The sequence below is a fragment of the Gorilla gorilla genome, chromosome 7 (genome assembly GCF_029281585.2).
Source record: "Gorilla gorilla gorilla isolate KB3781 chromosome 7, NHGRI_mGorGor1-v2.1_pri, whole genome shotgun sequence".
In the NCBI taxonomy this organism is placed as follows: domain Eukaryota; kingdom Metazoa; phylum Chordata; class Mammalia; order Primates; family Hominidae; genus Gorilla; species Gorilla gorilla.
In genome coordinates this window covers 100,250,563-100,274,461 of record NC_073231.2, presented here as the reverse complement: position 1 = coordinate 100,274,461, position 23,899 = coordinate 100,250,563, and the positions used below count along the sequence as shown (strand labels likewise).

The following is a 23,899-nucleotide window of genomic DNA, read 5'->3' as shown; positions in this document are numbered from 1 at the left end:
CAGTGGCGTGATCTTGGCTCACTGCAACTCCGCCTTCTGGGTTCAAGCAATTCTTCTGCCTCAGCTTCCTGAGTAGCTGGGACTACAGGCGCCTGTCACCATGCCCAGCTAATTTTTTGTATTTTTAGTAGAGATGGGGTTTCACCATGTTAGCCAGGATGGTCTTGATCTCCTGACCTTGTGATTAGCCTGCCTCGGCCTCCCAAAGTGTTGGGATTACAGGCGTGAGCCACCGTGCCCGCCCGGTAACAAGTCTTTGTCAATGAAAATAAAAATTGGGTAATAATGGAAATGAGGACAGAGTTATATTCTAAAGCAACTCTTAATGAAAATGAATTTTAAGATAAATACATATATATGTATATTTATACATATTCTCTTTCCCAGTTAGTCCCATTTTTAAAATTATGTAGGCCATACAGCAGGGAATGAAGAGGGTGAATAACTCCAAAAGGTAAAAACAAAATCATTGGCAACATAGGATAGTGGAACATAGCCTCCTATATCTAGACTACTTGTATTATGAAAATATTGACTAATTTGCTATGTCCCAGAATAACCACCCCTAACAATTATATATATATATAATTTTTTGTGGTGAGGGGGCTTTCTAGAAAATTCTGAAACTGGATTTAGAATTGGCAAAAACTGGAAAATTCTGAAAGAGCTGTAACACTGATAATTATATGTATATATACATACATATATATATATATATATATATATATATTTTTTTTTTTTTTTTTTTTGAGACGAAGTCTCGCTCTATCGTCCAGGCTGGAGTGCCAGTGGAATGTTCTCGGCTCACTGCAACCTCCGCCTCCCGGATTCAAGCGATTCTCCTGTCTTAGCTACCCAAGTAGCTGGCACTACAGGCGTGTACTACCACGCCTGGCTAATTTTTGTATTTTTAGTAGAGATGGAGTTTCGCCATGTTGGCCAGGCTGGTCTCAAACTCCTGACCTCAGGTAATCCGCCTGCCTCAGCCTCCCAAAGTGCTGGGATTGCAGGTGTGAACCACTGCGCCCGGCTGATAATTGTATTTTAATTAAATGTTTTTATAAACATGTAGTCAAAATGTACCTAGAGTCAAAATAGCAGTTTTTGAAAAGTATCTTGTTCTGTGAGTATGGTGATGAACAGATCAAAACATACTCTCAGGACTTTATAAATTACTGGGGAAGGCTGACATTAAATAATTCGTTACATAACTAATTATTGAGATAATGTTGAGGTAATAGGGTAACTAGATCTAATTTGGCAATTGGAAATTTAAGTTGTACAGAGAGTAGAAGTTAATTTAGATAAGGGCATTAGAAGAAGACAGGTAAAAGTCTATAGCTGGAAATAGCATACTTCCTTCAAGATTACTAGGACTCATGGATTTTAAGCAAGAGGGATACATTATCAGATTTACATTTAAAAATAGATAACTATAATAAATGTGGAAAACGGTTTTAGAGAATAGAGGTGGCAAAAGACGCTGTCAGTAGACTTGTTGGGAAGCCCCTGCAGTAATACCAAAATTCAGATCAGAGATGAGTTGAAAAAAGTGGAGGCAATGGAGAAGGATACAATACATAGCTTTGAAAACCTGGTAGGGGGCAGAATTGTCTGGATTTTGTGGTTGATTGTCTGTGGGACTGAAAAAGTAGAGTGTCAAGGATGATTTCCAGTTTTCTGGCTTGTATAAGGACGAGACATGGGGAAACCAAAGGAGGAACAATTTTTGGAGAAAAGATACATGGACATGATCGGTTTGAGATATTTATGAGATATGTGGACATGTCTGGGAGGCAATTGGATATGCAGATCAAGAGTTGTAATCTGGGCTAGAGAAAAAAAGGTTGTTAGTAGCTGGGCGGCACTGAAGCCGCTCAAGTGGACGGGCTACTTAAAGAGAAGTGGTGCGCAGTGAGAGAACAGGGCCTAGAAGTCAGTTCTGAAGAACTCCAATAGATAAAAGGTAGACGAAGTATGAACTGGCAAAGATGTCTAAGAAGAAGCAAGCAAAGAGGTAAGAGGAAAATTTGAAGGATGTTACAGAAGCTACAAAAGTATAGTTCAGTATTTCTAGAAGGAAGTAGTCAACATTGTCTAATGCTTTTGAGAACTTTGATTAGGACTAAAAACACAACCTGTGGGTTTGTAGACAAAGAGTTCCTAGTAACCTTTAACAGGGCAGTTTAGGGGGGAATGACTACTGGAAGCTATATTGGAGCAGTTAAGGAGTGATTGGGAATTTGAAGAAGCAGAGGCAGTGTGGGGGTGGGAGTGTTTGGATACTTGAAGTGGAAACAATGGGGTAGACAGCTTCTTATGGTAGGAAAACATCTCTCTTTTTTTTTTTTTTTTTGAGACTGAGTCTCGCTTGATTGCCCAGGCTGGAGTGCAGCGGTGTGATCTCGGCTCACTGCAACCTCCACCTCCAGGGTTCAGGTGATTCTTCTGCCTCAGCCTCCTGAGTAGCTGGGATTACAGACGCCCACCACCACGTCTGGCTAATTTCTGTATTTTTAGTAGAGACGGGGTTTCACCATGTTGGCCAAGCTTGTCTCGAACTCCTGACCTCAGGTGATCCGCCCACCTTAGCCTCCCAAAGTGCTGGGATTACAGGCCTGAGCCACCGCGCACGGCCAAAAACTTCTCTTTTTATGTATGTGTTTCTTCCTGCAATACATGTTTCTCCCTGAAATATAACATATTACATAATAATCTTGACTTTATTTTTCCATGCTATGTTTTTTCCCCATAATTTACTGTGGAGAAAGGAGTTTATTAAGTAGGAAGTCAAAGAGTGACCTTGTTAAGAGCTCTTTGGGAGGCTGACGTAGACCAGTCGCTTAAGCTCATGAGTTCGACACCAGCCTGGGCAAAATGGTGAAACCCCGTCTACTGAAAATACGAAAAAAAAAATTAGCCGGGCTTGGTGGTGCATGCCTGTAGTCCCAGCTACTCAGGATGCTGAGGTGGGAGGATCGCTTGAGCCCGGGAGGTGGAGGTTTCTGTGAACCAAGATCACACCACTGCACTCCAACCTGGGTGACAGAGTGAGACTCTGTCTTAAAAAAAAAAAAAAAAAATCAAGTTTTCTTTGGCCCTTTTACTACAGCATGTCGATATATTGATTTAGAGTACAATCATGTTGCTTAATGACAGGAATATGTTCTGAGAAATGCATTGCTAGGTGATTTCGTTGATGTGTGAACATCGTGGAATGTACTTCCTCAAACCTAGATGGTATAGCCTGCTACACACCTAGGCTGTGTGGTATAGCCTATGGTTCCTAGACTGTAAACCTGTACTGCATGTGCTGTGCTGAATACTGTAGACAGTTGTAACACAGTGGTATTTGTGTATCTAAACATATCTAAAAATAGAAGATATACAGTAAAAATATGGTATTAAGATGTTACGGGACCACCATCATATATGTGGTCTGTGGTTGATCAAAACCTTGTTGTGTGGTACATGACTGTATAGTAAAGTGTTTAATGATTTCTAGTAAGTGTGAGTGGGCTTATTTCAACCTCTTTTATTTTACTCTGTTAAATTGTTCATGTTGCTTTTTCTTTTTTTTTTGGTGGGGGCCAGGCTGTGAGAGAAGAGGGAGGAGTTTTTAAATGACCTGGGTTTATTTAAAATATTGTAACAGCCCCATAACTTAGTACCTCCTATTAAAGAAAATATTAAATGGATTCTTAATTCTTCCAGCACAGTCAACACTTGTGTTCCATGTATTTTATAGCATTTTACATATTAAAATTCAGTAGATTTATTTTTTGCTTTAATTTTATTTTTATTTATTTATTTATTTATTTGAGATGGAGTTTCGCTCTTGTTGCCCAGGCTAGAGTGCAGTGGCATGATCTCGGCTCACTGCAACCTCTGCCTTCTGGTTTCAAGCAATTCTCCTGCTTCAACCTCCCGAGTAGCTGGGATTGCAGGCGCCTGCCACCACGCCTGGCTAATGTTTGCATTTTTAGTAGAGACAGGGTTTCGCCATGTTGGTCAGGCTGGTCTCGAACTGCTGACCTCGTGATCCACCCGCCTTGGCCTCCGAAAGTGCTGGGATTACAGGCGTGAGCCACCACTCCCAACCTTTTTGCTTTAATTTTAACAGTTCTTACTAATTGAAATTCTTTTATGCCTATTTTTTACTTAAATATTTTAAGTAAAATTCAGGGATTAGATTCTACATATTGGCAATATGTCGGCTGAATGTTGAGGGTTTTCTGGTCAGATTAAAACTTTAAAGACATGAGAATCTTTTCTTTTTTTCTCAGGTACCTTCTTTAAGTGTAGTGTGAAATTAGGAGAGTCTAGCAAAGAGGAAATGAAGATACATTAAAAAATATCCTATCACTAATCAAATTCAAATTGCAGCATTAAGGAGATACCATTTCTGCCAATTAAATTGATAAAGATGAATTCACAGAAAAAGTTCATAGAAGCTTTATGATAGTCAAAGCTATCAAAATTAAGCTGAAAACTCAACTGTCTGTCACTATCCTATATAATAATAAGGAACAAATTCTTGATACAGGCAACAATTTGGGATGAATCCCAAAGACATTATGCTGAATGGGAGAAATCATTTTTGAAACGGTTGTATACTGTATGATTCCATTTATTTGACATTCTCAAAAAGAAAACAATATTCATGGAAGACAGGTCAGTAATTGCAGGGGTTTTGGGTAGGGGGAGGGTGTGAGTATAAAGCAATAGCATGAGGGAGTCTTTCGGGATGATGGAACGATTCTATATCCTGATTGTGGTCATGGTGGTTCTGTGAATCTATACATGTGTTAAAATTTGTAGAGCTGTACATCAAAAGAAAAAGTTTATTTTACTGTATGAAAATTTAAAAAATAAAATAGTTAAAAATGGATAAAGGTGATGTTTTGTGCTAATGTAGGTGTAATGGGTGTAATGAAGTGGACACCCTTGCTTGGTGGGAATATCACTGATACAACCTTTCGTGGAGAAAAATTTGTCAGTCTAAATCAAGAATCTGAAAATCTTTAAATTCATTGGACTGGTAATTTCATTTCTTGGACTTTATCTTCCACAAATAACCAGAGATGCACAGATTGAATATGATAGAGCTTAAAAAAAAAGTCCAGTAATAAGGGACTAATAATATGTAGAAATATATCCACAATAACATATGAAAAGAGAAGGGTAAAAAAACTATCCACTACATCTACTGGGACATTAGAAGCACATTTCCCCCAAAAAAGTATCTGAAAAATGACCTGTTATCCATACACTCTCATTAGGGAAGGAAGGTCAGAAAACTGAAGGAGCTGCACTTAAGTCCTTTGTCTTCTTGGTTCCTGCTGAGGGCTCTAGCAGTCTGAATCCTTTCAGGAACTGATCAGAGTTCATTGGGTCATGCCAGACAGAGCTGACTCAAGCTGGGTATGAATCATTTGTTTTCTCAGAAAACAACTTTGGTGGTTCTGAGTATAATTTACTGGTTGAAGATAGCCAAGACTCACTTTCTAAATCCATGAATGCCAGTAATGAAGATACGATTTATCTGAATTCTAGTAGTGATAGATTTTCAGGCATTTGGCAGGTTGATTTACCTGGCTTGGAGATGTACAAGTTTTTTTTTTCCAGACATATGTCTTCTTTTTCTTTCTTCTTCTTCTTCTTCTTTTTTTTTTGGTGAATACCTAGCAGTGTAATGGCTGGTTATAGAAGGTGTATGTTTAACTTTTAAAGAGTCTGCGAAACCGTTTTCCAAACTAGTTGTACTGTTTGACATTCCTTCCAGCAGGATATGATATTTTCAGTTGCTCTATATCTTTATTAGCACTTACTGTGGTCAGTTTTTTTTTAAAATTTTAGTCAATATAATCAAGATGTGGTGTTATTTCATTGTGTGTGTGTGTTTTAAACAGCTTTATTGAGATACAATTAACATACCATATGATTCAGTCATGTAAAGTGTACAATTCATTGTTTTTTAATATAGTCACAGTTAATGTGCAACCATCAGAACAGCCAGTTGCAGAATATTTTCAATACCTGAGAAAGAAACTTTTTACCTTTAGCTACCACCACCCTGCTTCCTAACCCCATCCTTACCCTCCAGCCTAAGCAACCATTAATCTGTTTTCTGTCTCTGTAAGATTTTGCTGTTCTAGACATTTTATGTGAATGGAATCCTAAAATATATGGCCTTTGTGACTGGCTTCTTTCACTTAGCATAAATGTTTTCAGGGTTCATCCGTGTTTTAGCATGTATTAGTACTTTGTTCTTTTTCTATGATGGAATTATATTCCATTGTATGCATATGCCACATTTTGTTTATCCATTGTCAGTTGAATGCACATTTGGGTTGTTTCTACCTGTCGGCTATTATTAATAATCCTAGCTATAAACATTCATATGCAAGTTTTTTTGTGGATATATGTTATTATTCTTTTGGGCATATACTTAGGAGTGTAATTGCTGTGTCATTTGGTAACTCTTGTTTAATTGTTTGAGCAACTGTCATGCTGGTTTTTCCAAAGTGCTGCACCATTTTATACTCCTACCAGCAGGGTATGAGGGTTTTGATTTCTCCACATACCCATCACATTTGTTTATTATCTGACTTTGCGATTCCAGCCATCCTAATGGTTGTGAAGTGGTATTTCAGGTTTTTAATATGTATTTTCTGGATGACTAATGATGTTAAATATCTTTTTATGTGCTTATTGGTTGTTTGTATATATCATTTTCTGAATTGTCTAAGATTTTTGCCTGTTTTCTATTGATTTGTTTGTTGTCTTATTTTTTTTTCTTTTTTTTATTATTATTATACTTTAAGTTTTAGGGTACATGTGCACAATGTGCAGGTTAGTTACATATGTATACATGTGCCATGCTGGTGTGCTGCACCCACTAACTCGTCATCTAGCATTAGGTATATCTCCTAATGCTATCCCTCCCCCCTCGCCCCACTGCACAACAGTCCCCAGAGTGTGATGTTCCCCTTCCTGTGTCCATGTGTTCTCGTTGTTCAATTCCCATCTATGAGTGAGAACATGCGGTGTTTGGTTTTTTGTCCTTGTGATAGTTTACTGAGAATGATGATTTCCAATTTCATCCATGTCCCTACAAAGGACATGAACTCATCATTTTTTATGGCTGCATAGTATTCCATGGTATATATGTGCCACATTTTCTTAATCCAGTCTATCATTGTTGGACATTTGGGTTGGTTCCAAGTCTTTGCTATTGTGAATAGTGCCGCAATAAACATACGTGTGCATGTGTCTTTATAGCAGCATGATTTATAGTCCTTTGGGTATATACCCAGTAATGGGATGGCTGGGTCAAATGGTATTTCTAGTTCTAGATCCCTGAGGAATCGCCACACTGACTTCCACAATGGTTGAACTAGTTTACAGTCCCACCAACAGTGTAAGTGTTCCTATTTCTCCACATCCTCTCCAGCACCTGTTGTTTCCTGACTTTTTAATGATTGCCATTCCAACTGGTGTGAAATGGTATCTCACTGTGGTTTTGATTTGCATTTCTCTGATGGCCAGTGATGGTGAGCATTTTTTCATGTGTTTTTTGGCTGCATAAATGTCTTCTTTTGAGAAGTGTCTGTTCATATCCTTTGCCCACTTTTTGATGGGGTTGTTTGTTTTTTTCTTGTAAATTTGTTTGAGTTCATTGTAGATTCTGGATATTAGCCCTTTGTCAGATGAGTAGGTTGCGAAAATTTTCTCCCATTTTGTAGGTTGCCTGTTCACTCTGATGGTAGTTTCTTTTGCTGTGCAGAAGCTCTTTAGTTTAATTAGATCCCATTTGTCAATTTTGGCTTTTGTTGGCATTGCTTTTGGTGTTTTAGACATGAAGTCCTTGCCCACGCCTATGTCCTGAATGGTAATGCCTAGGTTTTCTTCTAGGGTTTTTATGGTTTTAGGTCTAACATTTAAGTCTTTAATCCATCTTGAATTAATTTTTGTATAAGGTGTAAGGAAGGGATCCAGTTTCAGCTTTCTACATATGGCTAGCCAGTTTTCCCAGCACCATTTATTAAATAGGGAATCCTTTCCCCATTGCTTGTTTTTCTCCGGTTTGTCAAAGATCAGATAGTTGTAGATATGCGGCGTTATTTCTGAGGGCTCTGTTCTGTTCCATTGATCTATATCTCTGTTTTGGTACCAGTACCATGCTGTTTTGGTTACTGTAGCCTTGTAGTATAGTTTGAAGTCAGGTAGCGTGATGCCTCCAGCTTTGTTCTTTTGGCTTAGGATTGACTTGGCGATGCGGGCTCTTTTTTGGTTCCATATGAACTTTAAAGTAGTTTTTTCCAATTCTGTGAAGAAAGACATTGGTAGCTTGATGGGGATGGCATTGAATCTATAAATTACCTTAGGCAGTATGGCCATTTTCACGATATTGATTCTTCCTACCCATGAGCATGGAATGTTCTTCCATTTGTTTGTATCCTCTTTTATTTCCTTGAGCAGTGGTTTGTAGTTCTCCTTGAAGAGGTCCTTCACGTCCCTTGTAAGTTGGATTCCTAAGTATTTTATTCTCTTTGAAGCAATTGTGAATGGGAGTTCACTCATGATTTGGCTCTCTGTTTGTCTGTTATTGGTGTATAAGAATGCTTGGGATTTTTGTACATTAATTTTGTATCCTGAGACTTTGCTGCAAGGCTGGTTCAATATATGCAAATCAATAAATATAATCCAGCATATAAACAGAACCAAAGACAAAAACCACATGATTATCTCAATAGATGCAGAAAAGGCCTTTGACAAAATTCAACAACACTTCATGCTAAAAACTCTCAATAAATTAGGTATTGATAGGACGTATCTCAAAATAATGAGAGCTATCTATGACAAACCCACAGCCAATATCACACGAATGGGCAAAAACTGGAAGCATTCCCTTTGAAAACTGGCACAAGACAGGGATGCCGTCTCTCACCACTCCTATTCAACATAGTGTTGGAAGTTCTGGCCAGGGCAATTAGGCAGGAGAAGGAAATAAAGGGTATTCAATTAGGAAAAGAGGAAGTCAAATTGTCCCTGTTTGCAGATGGCATGATTGTATATCTAGAAAACCCCACTGTCTCAGTCCAAAATCTCCTTAAGCTGACAAGCAACTTCAGCAAAGTCTCAGGATACAAAATCAATGTTGTCTTATTTTTAAACTATAAGAATTCTTAAGCCAGGTGCAGTGGCTCACGCCTGTAATCCTAGCACTTTGGGAGGCCTAGGTGGGTGGATCACTTGAGGTCACAAATTCAAGACCAGCCTGGCCAACCTGGTGAAACCCCGTCTCTACTAAAAATACAAAAATCAGCTGAGCGTGGTGGTGGGCGCCTGTAATCTCAGCTACGTGGGAGGCTGAGGCAGGAGAATCGCTTGAACCCAGGAGGCAGAGGTTGCAGTCAGCCGAGATCACACCACTGCATTCCAGCCTGGGCTACAGAGCAAAATTCTGTCTCAAAAAAAAAAAGAAAAAAAAAAAAGAATAATTATTCCGGATACAAGACCTTTGTCTTATTCATATGCTGTGAATATTTTACCCCAGCCAGTGGCTTCCCTTTTGTTTTTTTAATGGCATCTTTCAAAAAGCAAAAGTTTTAAATTCTGATAAAAGTTGATTAATAATTTTTGATTTTTATGTTTCGTGCTTTTGTATTCTAAGAAAGCTTTGTATATCCTGAGGTTAGAAATATTTTATCCTGTGTTTTCTATTAGAGATTTTTTGTTTTAGGTTTTACATTTAGGTCTATCATTCATTTTGAGTTGAATTTTGTATATGGGGTGACTTAATGGTTGATGTTTATCTTTTCCAAATGTGTATCCAGTTGGTTTAGCAATGTTTGTTGAAAAGACTTTCCTTTCCTCATTGAATTTGCTTCCCTACCTTTGTTGAAAATAATTTCGCCGTATATGTGTGAATAGTTCTATTTCTTGCTTCTCTTCCAATGCATTGGAATGTCTATATGTCTTTTTTGGAGAGGAAGGGCAGTACCAAACTATCTTGATTATCGCAGCATTATTGTAAACATCCAACTTTGTTCTTTTCAAAAATTGCTTTGGTTAGTCTACGTTACTTTTATTTCCATATGAATTTTTAAATCAACTTGCCAATTTTACTAAAAATGTCCTGGGATTTTGATTGGTATTGTGTTAAATATATTGATCGTTTTGGGGAAAATTACTATCTTAACAAAGTTGAATGTTCCCATTCATGAAATAGGAGCTGTGCTTATTTATAAAAGCTTCGTTAATTTTTTTTCAACAAAGCTTTTTAATTTTAGTGTAGAGATCTGGGTTATCTTTTGTTAGATATTTTCCCAAGTATTTCACATGTGTGTTTTTTGGAGCTACTGTGAATGGAATTTAAAAAATTTTATTTTTGATTATTCCTTGCTAGTCTATAAGAATACAGTTGATTTTTGCATATGAACCTTACTTCTTGTGACTCTGCTAAATTTATTCTTCTTTATTTTTAGATTCTCTGGGGATTTCTATGTAAATGTTACATTATCTGTAAATGCTCCGATTTTATTTCTTCCTTTCTGATCTTTATACTTTGTATGCTTTTATTGCCTTATTCCTATTTAAGTAAGTAGGAAAATAGTAAAAAGGAAAAAAAATTACTTCATTTTGTTTTTAAAATTTTATTGTTTTGATAGTTTCCATGGTTCAAGTGTATATGACGTAAAAGACATAGTGAAGAGCTCTTCAGTAATGGCGGGAATGAGATTTTGCTGTCTTCAGCTAAACCACCTTTTATCCAGCCACTGAAAATCTAGTGTGTGCAAGTTAGGTGTAAGAAGCAGGAGACAACGTAATTTTAATAATATTTATTCTCATTTCTACTTTGCTGTTTTATACTTGTTCTTATTTGAAAAAGTAACATATCATATGATCCAACACTTTCACTTCTGGGTATATAGCCAAAAAAAAAAATGAAATTGGCATGTTGAAGAGATATCTGCATTCCCATGTTCCTTGGAGTATTTTTCACAGTAGCCAAGATGTGAAGTCAACTTAAGTGTCTATCAGTGGATGAATGGATTAAAAACTTCTTGGTATAGGTACACAGTAGAACACTACTCAGCCTTAAAAAAGAAGGCAGTCCTGTCACTTGTGACAACATGGGTAAACCCGGAGGACATTATGCTCAGTGAAATAAGCTGGACACAGAAAGACAATTATTGTGTGATCTCACTTATATGTGGAATTCAAAAAAGTCAAACTCTTAGAAACAGAAAGTAGAATGATGGTTACCTAGAGTTGGATAGAGGTGGGGCATTGGGGAGATGTTGGTCAAAGGATCCGAAATTTCAGTTAAGGAGGAATAAATTCAAGAAATCTATTGTATAACATGGTGACTATAGTTAATAACAATGTATACTTGAAAAATGCTAAGAAAGTAGCATTTTAAAAAATGTTCTCACCACAAAAAGTATGTGAGGTAATGGATAATATTAATTAGTTTGATTTAGCCATCCCACAGTGTATACATATATCAAAACAGAATGTTGTGCACCTACATATATATAATTTTCATTTATCAGTTAAATAAACAAAAATTTCAGGTTTTACTTTCAGAGAACTCTGTAATCTTTGCCTTTCCTCAGCTTGTAATGTTACTTAATTAAATCAGTTTTGTCAAAATGTGATTTTAGATATTTTTCCATGCTATAGACGTTGAAATAATTTCTTAATTTTTAGAGTTTTAAAATGTTTACAGTGATTATTATGTTATTCTACTTCATTTGAGTTTATTTGACTTTGGAACAGTAAGACATTTGTAGTAATTATACTCATGTGGTAATATTAACACCTGATATTTGGATTTCTTAGTTTATAAAATGCTAACATGAGTATGATCAAATATTCTTTCATACTATTTCTTAATATAATCTAATTTTGTTGTGCCTTTTGGTTTTGTTTGAATGACCTTACTACTTAGACATTAAGGTCATTTTTAATAATATGTGTTTTTTTTTTTAATTGTAGTTCATTCGGCTCCTAAAGAAGTAGCAGTGTCCAAGGAACAAGAAGAGAAATCTGATAGCCTAGTTAAATATTTCAGTGTTGTTTGGTGTAAGCCTTCAAAGAAAAAACATAAAAAGTGGGAAGGTGATGCTGTTCTTATTGTAAAAGGAAAGTCATTTATATTAAAGAATTTGGAAGGCAAAGACATTGGAAGAGGTATTATGATACTACCTAATGTTTACAGTTTGGCCTGAAATTAGTATGTATCTCTGGTTACATAATTGAAATGTAACTGGGTTTTATAAAGAGATGATAAGGTATTCTTTAATGGATGTTCATGCCTCAACTGTGTATAATACATAAAATAATCTCATAATGGTTAGTGAGCCTGCCAATCTTATGGTTTATGCTAGCTCAGTGAAGCAAATCCTATCCTATGGTTTCATTTTCTCCAAAAATGGCCAGCCAGCTATATATAGTTATTTTGGTACTTTTCTGAGCTTAAACACTAAATTTGACTTGGTATACTTTCTCTCTCTCTCTTTTTAAGAATGCTAAGTGGTTAAAATTGAAAAATATGTTGATATCAAGTTGAATGATATGTAATTTCAGCACTACTCAATAATGTTTTGAAAAACAGAGCAAGGAGATAATGGTTAGGCCTGACCTAGATTAACATATGGAAATTGGAGGTTGCCATTGTTTCTGTTACAAAATGTTGCCAGCATAATTTGTAGTAATACAAGTTAGGCTACAAATTAAGAATGGCTAACACCAACTACAGTGTCTTTGCATTGTCTCAGTTCAATTTTGAGTGTGACCTATAACTATAAAATCTGTTCTACATGTTTATTTACTTAAAAATATAGTTTATAGTTTTTAATAACTATTATGTGCCAGGCAGTATGCTAGGAATACCAAAGATGATTATAATTTATAATTTAGTGGGAACCAAGCAAAGTAATTGATGATTAGGAAGCAATAATACAGTTGTTTCAATGAGAATTTTTACTAAATGCAGTTGGAGCATAAAAGAACCATTTAATCTGCCCAGGAAGCAGTGGGAGCATAAAAGAACCATTTAATCTGCCCAGGAAGCTAGGGGTAAGCTTGATAGGAGTTACCGTTTAAGGTACTATTTGAAGGATGAATAGTTTTGGAGGTTATAGGTAAGGGCCATGTGCAAGAGAGAATAGCACATGTAAAGGCACAAAAGCAGGAAGGAATTCAAATTAGTTCAGTGTTTCAGGAATGTAGTGTATGAAAGGCCGTGACAGTGTTAAGAGTTGAAGCAAACTAAATTATCTACAATAGAATGTTTTATTTATTATAAAAATATGGAACAACTGTGTATAGTGATTAGGGGAAGTAAAAAGAAAAATATATAGTACACATTCTATGTTGGTTAAGGTCGATTGGGGCTAGATTTTTGGAGAATTTGTTCATGCATTGTTATTGCCTCTTTAGTGAAATTCTAAAGTCAGTGAGAGAGGAAAAGTTATCACAATTACTTTGGAATATCTTTTACCCCTAAGGTATAGTATGCATGGTTTTGCATATGAGTAGTTTATAATAAAATGATCTTTCAGTTGCAAGTAACATAAAATGAAAATTAGGCTTAAAATAGTGGGTTTTTACCCTGACCATGCCAGTAGAATCACCTGAGGTGCTTTTAAGGGTGTAGTGGCTCACGCCTGTAATCTCAGCACTTTGGGAGGCTGATGGGGAAGGATTGCTTGAGGCTAAGTTCGAGACCAGCCTAGGCAACTTAGCAAGACCTTGTCTATACAAAAAAATAAATTAACCAGGTGTAGTGGCATGCATCTGTAACTCTAACTACTTGGGAGACTGAGGCAGGAAGATTGCTTGAACCCAGGAGATCGAGGCTGCAGTGAGCCTTGATCCTGCCACTGCACTCCAGCCTGGGCTGGAGAGACCCTGTCTCTTAAAAAAAAAAGAAAAAGAAAAGAAATGCCGATGCCCAGACTCTGACCTTTCTTTGAGGCTCTGATTTATTTGGCCTGTATGGTAGGGAGAGGGACTGAACATAGGTATATTTTAGGGTTTTCAAAATGAAAATATCCAAACATAGGACTTGGTTGCTTAATTATAACATTAATAAATGTATTAACCTGAAGTTAATTTTGCAAGTTACTGTCTATAAGCAGTTTTTCTTTTAAATAACTGGGATATACAATATGTAAATTTGTTAATGTAAAGATAGAGGTGCTAAGAAAACTGAAAGCTGGAATGCTAAAATTGCTAATAGCTTGTGATAATGCATCAGGCTCAGTTGGCATCATTGCATAATACCTAGAAAAAAAAAACCAGTATGTGAAACAAAGTTTAAGAGTAAAAGAAAAGCTTCTAGCGACTGAGATGTTTGAAAGAGTCATCTTTGGATCAAGATCATCTATGGATCTAAATGAAATGAGAGATCTTGGAATTAGAGCTACTTTAAAGGTACCTCAAAGTTAAAAGGTTATTCTTGTCTTCCATTTCCATGTAAAACTGAGATTAACAGTAATTGGATTTTATGTGAAGATAAAACTATAATCTTCATTAATTTGGATAAGTGAAGACCAATACTGAATTGGGATGGAGTGATGGGTCTTTGACATTGAGCTAAGTAATTTCTTCCTATATCAGAGCATTACAATTAAAAAGTATTCCACTGTAAATAATTTAAGACTATATATTAAATACAGATTGGCACAGATTATAAATTTTAGCCCAGTTTCAGTAGAGAAAATTTTAGTAATTTTCAACTACTTGAAAAGGGTCATCATATTTTCTAAAATGCTGCAGTCTTTTATTATTATTTTTAGAGACTTAAAAGTTTCCGGTATACACAGCTCCTTTGCTTGGTAATGACACAATAACTACACATTTAATAGTTTAATGCATTTAATAGACAAGCATGGAAGTCTAAAATGCCATCTATGTGGTTAGTGAACTCATTTTAAGCAGCCCATGACTGACTTATCCATACTTATATTTCATCAGCACCTTTACACAGCAACACTTAATAAATGTTCATCAAATTAATAATAATTCAAACAAGCTTAATATTACAAAATATTCCATGTTTTATTAAAGAGTTAGAACATGGAATATCTATGACCTCTTGCCACAACTGTATTTTAACTTTGCTATCTCATGTGGAACAGTCAGTACTAGTTGTGGTAGCAGTTGCTTTTATTGCTAGTTCTCCTTCACATTTCTAGCTGTTTCTAAGTGAAAATAGAGGTACCATGATGTTTCTGTAGTTTATTTACAAGAAAGGAGGATACATATAGCCTATCAAACTATTTTCTTGGCTTAATTTTTCCAGGCAAGAGATGGCAAAACTATAGAGTACAATAATCTATATTTTCAATAGTAAAAAAATTCTTGCTTTCTCTAAAGCATGGCTAATTTGATAGCTGTATTATTTCTTTTGATTTTTAATGTTTTTTAACCAAAATGTTAAATTATGCTTCCATTTTGGCTAATGCATTATATAAGACTATTTACATTCAAAGTGCAGTTTTTTTGTACAGTTATGGGAAGGTGACCGTGGTATCATAGAGTGTCAATTAATTTTTTTCTTTCTTAACTTAAAGGCATTGGTTATAAATTCAAAGAGCTTGAAAAGATTGAAGAGGGCCAAACACTGATGATTTGTGGAAAAGAAATAGAAGTCATGGGTGTAATCTCTCCAGATGACTTCAGCAGTGGCAGGTGTTTTCAGCTTGGAGGAGGAAATACTGCTATCTCGCGTTCTTCTCAGGTTGCCAGGAAATGTTTCTCTAACCCTTTCAAAAGTGTTTGTAAACCAAGTTCAAAGGAAAATAGACAGAATGATTTCCAAAATTGCAAACCACGCCATGACCCATATACGCCAAGTAAGATTTTAAAAATAATTTGAATTTTCTGTTTTTACTGTCAAAATGTTTTTTGTGTGTGAATTTGAAGTTTAAATTTTGTTTTAAAAGTTTTAGGTGAAAGTATACATTATTCTTGAGATATATAATCTGACATAAGAGATAATGTTGAAGTCAAATAACAATATAGTTTGGGAATTATTTCATATGTAAATGAATAATTCCAAGAATACAGTAATAAAAATACTGTACATGTGTTGAAGGAAACATATCTAAATTGTATGTGTATACATTATACATACATGTGTATAATTTTGAATAAAATCTGACTTTTTAGTAAGGAGAGAAATTAGTAAATGTATTAATCTGGACTATGATTATACTTCTAATTTGAGGACTGTATGCCTTGATCACAAGCATTAGTGTATAAAAATATTGAATGGTAAGATTTCATGCAAAGTCCAAATTTTACTAGTGAAAGTTCCATTCAATCAGTTAATTTTCACACTGATGAATGCAATTTTAAAAATCACGTTAAAAAAAAAGAAACCTAGATTGTATCTGATTGTTCTTTTGACTGTTCACTCAGCAGGTATTTCTTGATTGCCTTTTATGGGTTGGGCCTAAAGATAAAACTGTCATCACAGAGCTTCTCATTTGGTGAGGGGAAGGACAAGTAATCCGAATCAAAGTATAGTGTAGTAGTTGTGAAAGTTGAGACACAGAGGTGACTTCTTTCCTCACAAAAGCAAGTATATAAAGTAATGATTATTTTTCCCCATTGCAAGTATTATGGAAACGTAAGTTTTGAAGTAAAGAGGCCTTTGAGATCATTTAGATTCGTCTCTTCACTTTGCATTGGAGAAAACTGAGGCCCAGGAAGATGAACCGACTTACCTAAATACAAATAATCAACGGCATTATTGGGACAAAACCCCACAATTAAAAATTCTTAGTTCTATATTAGCTTATCCCAAAGACTTAGTTGAAATACAGGCAGTGGAAGCTGATGCAGCTGAATTTTCTTTTTGTCCAAATATTTTGTCTGTCCCACCAGCTCTTTTAACAATCCCCCTCCTCTTTATTCTCCTTTCTCTTTGTACTTTTACTATTACACAATACAGGGCTGTGGGGAACCGAAAAGAATACTGTGCTTATTCAGAGATCTGAGTAAGAATCATGGTTTTGCCACTGAACTAACTGGTTCTTTGACCTCTTGGGGGTAGTCACTAACCTTCCTAATGTTTTGCCTACTCATGTGTAAAACGTGGGTCCTAATAACCACCATAGAGATTTAGAGTGTCTAGTATATACTCTTTCCAGGAAATACTTGTTAAGTGAGTGAATGAAACATTTTATTGTGGCATTTATGTGTTGTGTGTATGTGATGTAAATGTACATATATGTGTACATGTGAATTTTATATATATGTATGTGTGTGTGTGTAAAAGCACTTCGGGTAAATAGTAAATGGTTAATTATTCTCATGTATTTATCTTAGCCAAGGATAGAATTAGGTTGTAGACTTTAATGCCTGAGACATGTTGTTAATATTAAATGATCATCTTCATCATTGTGAAGATAAAGAAACATCTTAAAATTTGAACTAGTGTTCTATTATTTTGACTGTTTAGGTTTCTCTTTCTTGAAGATGGGCCTTTTATTAGGTGATTTATAATCCTATAGTCCTTTTTGCTTGGGCAGTATGTGATTTTTCACCCCTATCTTCTCTTTTTCCTTGTTGTCCTTTTTAAAAGATAGAAAAATAATGGGGCCATTTCTTGACTGGAAATCCACCAGGAGCACACTCTTACTTTGCTACAGTGATATAGAGGAAAGCCAAGGACTACATTTCCCATTTTTACTTCCTAGTCTCCTACCTAACAGGAATTGACCTCAAAGATGAAAGTTCATTTCAGTTATTCAGAAACCTAGGAAGATCCACAGAAAACTTACCCTCTGGGTATTTGTTAATGGTAAACATGACTAAACTCTTATTCCTGTGACAGTATAGTTCCACACTGATGAATATTTACATAGTCTACTGGAATCTATTTCTTTTTATCTCCTCTTCTCATCTCCTCATTCTTTTTTCTTTTTTTATCTAATTCAATTTTTATAAACATGATGTAGGCATGCAAATATATCCCCAAAATAATTTTGGTGGGTTTGTTATCTAATTTCAGATTTATCAATTGAGACCTGCCTTCTAGTTATATTTGATTTTGCCTTTTTGGATGATATTTTAGTAAATCTTTTAAATTGTGTTAGCATAGTTTTGAAGAATTACATTGTTATTCTATGATGACTTCATGCTGCTTTAAAGAGGTTCATGAGGCTGGGTGCAGTGGCTCATGCCTTTAATCCCAGCACTTTGGGAGGCTGAGGTGGGCAGATCACTTGAGGTCAGGAGTTCGTGACCAGCTTGGCTAACATGGTGAAACCTTGCCTCTGTTAAAAATACAAAAATTAGCTGGGTGTGGTGGCGCGAACCTGTAATCCCAGCTACTCGGGAGGCTGAGGCACGAGAATTGCTTGAACCTGGGAGGCGGAGGTTGCAGTGAGCTGAGATCACACCACTGCACTCCACCCTGGGCAACAGAGTGATACTCTGTCCCCAGAAAAAAAAGCTTTATGAACTTGACATTCACGAATGTAGTAATTAACTTCAAGCAAATAATGGTGGCTAAGTCAATGGAGAATTTATTATTTTTTCTCAGTTCTAATTAATAGGAGTAATGATCATTGTTAGTGTGTTTAGGACTGAAAAGATAGAAAGCCTGTATGTTAAATTTGGGGAGACTTTTCAGAATGAGAAGCTGTGAACATTGGCAAATGCATCTTGGCAAAATTCCAGCCTGTGCTTTCAGTTGGAAATAGTTCTCTTTGCTCTGAATACTGAACTATTCAATGTTGTGGCTTATTGAATTCCTTACTAGACAATAGTGAATTTCATTGCTTTCGAAGCACTTTTGGGTATATGAAGTTTGGAAGGCTCTTCGTAATTCTTTGCATGAAATCGTTCATCAGTAAGGCATGAGATTTTCTTTTTAAATTTTGTGCCCTTGGGTAACATTACTGTGACTAAATTTTGGACTTTTTTGGCCACAAATGATGGCAAACATTTCTATCTTAGGGTAATGAAAACAAGATAATGTTGGTTGCTGAAAAAGTGAAATTACAATACTTGTACTTTTACCATTTTTTAAGATTCCCTCGTTATGCCACGACCAGATAAGAATCACCAGTGGGTATTCAATAAGAACTGTTTCCCTCTTGTGGATGTAGTGATTGATCCTTACCTTGTATATCATCTTCGACCACATCAGAAAGAAGGAATCATATTCCTTTATGAATGTGTAATGGGAATGAGGTAGGAAAATAAATCATTTGTTTAATCTAATCTGAATTTTGATTTAACCTGTAACACAATAATGGTTTTCTAAGAAGATCCTGATATAATGAGTCCTGAGGGTACACTATGAATTTCAATTGGTAGGAAAGGTGAATAGTGCTTACTGTGTGCATTTATTCCAAAAGTGGTTCTTGATAGATGCCACGTGCCAAACATACTGCTAGGAGGTGGGCATATAGGAATCAGGACCACGGTCCTTACTTTTAAGTGGCTTTTAAAGTATTTGAGTAAACAGATAAATGCAATTGACCTTAATGTGGTATAATAAAAGCTCACCGACTGCTAGTATGGTAAAGGGTCATAAGAGCAAGTGAAAGAGGCTTTTAATTCTGGTTATAAGAATTTTTTTTTTTTTTTGGAGACGGAGTCTTACTATGTTGCCCAGACTGGAGTGCAATGGCGTCATCTTGGCTCACTGCAATCTCCATCTCCCAAGTTCAAGTGATTCTTGCGTCTCAGCCTCCTGAGTAGCTAGGATTACAGGCATGCTCCACCATGCCTGGCTAATTTTTGTATTTTTAGTAGAGACGGGGTTTCACCATGTTGGCCAGGCTGGTCTTGAACTCTTGACCTCAAGAGATCCACCCACCTCAGCCTCCCAAAGTGCTAGGATTACAGGCATGAGCCACTGCACCTGGTTATGAGAATTTTGGAAAAAGATTTTCTTCTGTCTCTACATCTGAAAATAGAAAAAAGTTTCTTCTTCCCTTTTGCATTTTCTGATTAAAGAATAGTAGTATCTTAAAGATATTTTAGAGGACACAAAAAAACAGGAGAAAAAAAGAATCAAAGGCCCCTGCTAACATTTCTTCCAGTCTTTTTTGTTTATTTGTTTTGGTTTTGTTTTGCCTTGTTTTTAAATGCCAAGACCCTTGATTTTAAAATTTGTCCTTTAAAGGTAGTTGGAAATGAAATTCTCCCCAACTCTAAGAACTCCTTGAATGATGACAAGTTAAGGGAATACTGTCTTCCAGAAACTGTTAACTAGACTCATATTTCTTCCCAAATCTGCTTTTTCTTTCGAAGGTCTTATCTCAGTTGGTCTGTGAATCATCTTTGATTTCTTCTCTCTCACATTCTCAATCTAGTCAAACCTAAACTTTTAATTATTTTAACCTCCTAAATATTGTTTCCTAATCTTTTCTGTCATTCCACTGCAGCATCTCTAGTAACCGATGTCATAAAAATATCATATTTTATCTAGACTATTGCAATGGCTTCTAACCTGTATATTTGCTTCTGATGCTTCTCAAATGTATTCTACTTAAAGCCACCATCTTGAGTTTTCTGAAAAACAGTTCTGAACATGACATTCCCTTATTTAAAATCATTCAGAGACTCTCAGGACTTAGAACAGTGTTTCCCAAACTGTGATCCCTACTCCACTGGCAGTATATGGGACCATTTTGAGGTGGCAAGTGGACAAGCCTTTAAAAAAATTTGAATAGTAGCGTATTTAGTTAATTATTAGAAAAATAAGCTGGGCATGGTGGCTTACACTTGTAATCCCAGCATTTTTGGAGGCCAAGGCAGGCGGATCACTTGAGGTCAGGAGTTCAAGACTAGCCTGGCCAACATGGTGAAATCCTGTCTCTACTAAAAATACAAAAATTAGCTGGGTGTGGTGGCAGGCACCTATAATCTTAGCTACTCAGGAGGCTGAGGCAGGAGAATCACTTGAATCCAGGAGGCAGAGGTTGCAGTGAGCCAAGATAGCGCCACTGCACTCCAGCCTGGGCGACAGAGCAAGACTCCGTCTGGAGAGAAAAAAAAAAAAAAAAGAAAAATAGCACATTAAACTTTTGGTTTCACAGATAAATTATGCTTAGGAAGAGTTTTCTTTTCAAATTTAAGTTAAAATGATTTGAAGAAAAATAATAAATAACATATAGTATCACAGATATGACAACAAATCGTGATGGTAGTCATGAAATACTGGTGTTTGGGAGATGCTGATATATAAGATACAGTCTAAACTCTCAAGGATAAGTATCCTCATCTTTTGTCTTTACCTGCCGTGCTAGCTTCATATTTTTCAGTTCAAGCTCCAACTATATTCAGCTGCCTAATTAGTGTAGTAATTATTTACCCTTTATAATTTTGCTCAAGGTACATCTCCATAAAGGCTTCCTGTTTGCTCCCTTCTCTTTATCATGAAAGGATGAATCTGGATTTTCTCTTTGCTATTCACTGTATCTCATTGGGCTGACATTTGGTCCTTTGTTGCCAAAGTATTGATCTAAAACAGCCACCTAAATAGTAGCTGTAATTTATGTTGGTAATTTTTTTCTCTATACCTTGAAATGGAACATATATATAAAATTGCATATTGGTTCTTAATTTCTACTAAGAAGAAATACAATTAACTGACAAACTACAGTTGACTCTTGAACAACTCAGGAGTTAGGGGTGCTGACCCACTGTGTAGTCAAAAATCTGCATATAACTTTTGCAGAAACTTAACTAATAAACTACCGTTGACTGGAAGCCTTACTGATAACATAAACACTCAATTTACACATAATTTCATATATGTATTATATACTGTATTTTTACAAGAAAGCCAGAAAAAAGAAAGCATGAAGAAAACCATAAGGAAGAGAAAATGTATTTACTATTCATTAAGAGGAAATGGATCATCATAAAGGTCTTCATCCTTATCATGTTGAGTAGGCTGAGGAAGAGTAGGAAGAGGAAGGGTTGGTTTGGTTGTCTCAGGAGTGGCAGAGGTAGCGGAAGAGGTGGAGGAGATAGAAGGGAGGCAAGAGAGGTAGGCACACTCATTTATAACATTTATTGAAAAAAACCCATATATAAGTGGACTTTCACAGTTCAAACCCTTCTTGTTCAGTGGTCAACTGTATACTTATGTATTTTTGTAATATCCTTAATTCCCTTGGACTTTCTTAACTTTAAAAGTATAAAACATACACTTCTAAGGTCTTTAAAAATATAAAGTGGCATAAAAATACATGGTCTTACTAATAATATCTCTAATAACATTTAATTTTAAATTACATAACTTAGTAGGTCTGTAGGATAACAACTTTTACTAAATTATGTGTATTATATCAAGTGTTTAGTGTTTAATTTTTTTATGATGCAGGGAGCTATTTTTGTTGAGGACTTCATTTACTGACAGAATCATAAAATACAGCTCAGTAGATCTTGCTGATTAAATATAATACAACAATATATTTTAAACTGTTTTGATATCTGAAACCAATAAAAATCACTCAACTCTTAGTGATGAGAAACACAGTTATAGTTAAATTATCCATATGCAGATATAAAATTGGAATTCATTTCTAGCCTCTAAATATGTACATGTAATAGTAGCAGATGATTTCGATTCAACTCTCTAATTTCAGATTTATGTTTTGGTAATTTAGTTGACAATATGTAATGGATATAATTATCAAAGATGCAAAAGATGTGTTGTAAATCAGCTAATGAAGTACTAAAAGTCTTCAGTGTCATTACAAAATATCAGTTTCTGGTTCTTGATGATTTTAAGAGCATAAAATATTTTTCTATTGTGATTAAAGGAAGTAAAATTATTTCTAACAGAATGAATGGCAGATGTGGAGCTATTCTTGCTGATGAAATGGGTTTAGGGAAAACATTGCAATGTATTTCGCTCATCTGGACCCTGCAGTGTCAGGGACCCTATGGAGGCAAGCCAGTAATAAAGAAGACACTAATTGTCACACCTGGAAGCTTGGTGAATAATTGGAAGAAAGAATTTCAAAAATGGCTGGGAAGTGAAAGGATCAAGATATTTACTGTTGATCAGGTAAGAAACTTAAAAGTTTAGCCTTAGTCATTTAAAAAAAATGTAGTTTTTCAAATCAGTAATTCAGTTTTTACTTGTTAACTCCCTAACCCTTTTGCACAAAAATGGAGTCTTAGCTTACATTTTGGTTTTGAGTTGTTATGGACTGAATGTTTATGTCCCCCAGATTCATATGTTGAAACCCTAACTTTCAATATAGCAGTATTAGGAGGTGGGCTTGGGAGGTAATTAGGTTTAAATGAGGTCGTGAGGGTAGAGCCACGTGATGAGATTAGTGCCTCCGTAACCAGAGCAAGAGACACCAGAACTTCCTTTCTCTACCATGTGGGGATACAGTAAAAAGCATTCTTCTGCAAGCCAGGAAGAGGGCTCTCACCAGAACCCAACCATGCTAGCACCCTGATCTTAGACCTTCCACCAGAACTGTGAGAAATAAATGTATGTTGTTTAAGCCACCCAATCTATGGTATTTTGTTTATAGCAGCCTCAGTTGACTAAGACAGAAAGAGTTAACACATTCCAATTCTTAATAAGTGACTGTCAGGAATAGGCTGCTTAAATTTGATTTCATATAGTTCCTGTTCCTGATTTTTAAAATACTATCTTTTTTCCTCAGGACCACAAAGTTGAAGAATTCATCAAGTCTATATTTTATTCTGTTCTTATTATCAGTTATGAAATGTTACTTCGTTCCCTGGATCAAATTAAGAATATAAAATTTGATCTTCTAATCTGTGACGAGGGGCATCGTTTGAAGAACAGTGCCATTAAGACAACTACAGCCCTCATTAGCCTTTCTTGTGAGAAAAGAATAATTCTAACTGGTCAGTATTC

General features: G+C 35.7%; 1 protein-coding gene across 3 annotated transcripts in view; it reads left to right on the top strand.

Annotated features, from left to right (window-relative positions):
- RAD54B (RAD54 homolog B) overlaps positions 1–23,899 on the top strand; it is a 103,355-nt gene that overhangs the window by 52,055 nt on the left and 27,401 nt on the right. For all 3 annotated transcript variants that reach the window (XM_019032956.3, XM_063709374.1, XM_063709375.1), the window contains 5 exons: positions 12,010–12,204; positions 15,594–15,875; positions 19,065–19,227; positions 22,840–23,065; positions 23,682–23,889. In XM_019032956.3, coding sequence (XP_018888501.3) covers positions 12,010–12,204; positions 15,594–15,875; positions 19,065–19,227; positions 22,840–23,065; positions 23,682–23,889 — 1,074 coding nt within the window. The remainder of the gene's footprint in view (positions 1–12,009; positions 12,205–15,593; positions 15,876–19,064; positions 19,228–22,839; positions 23,066–23,681; positions 23,890–23,899) is intronic.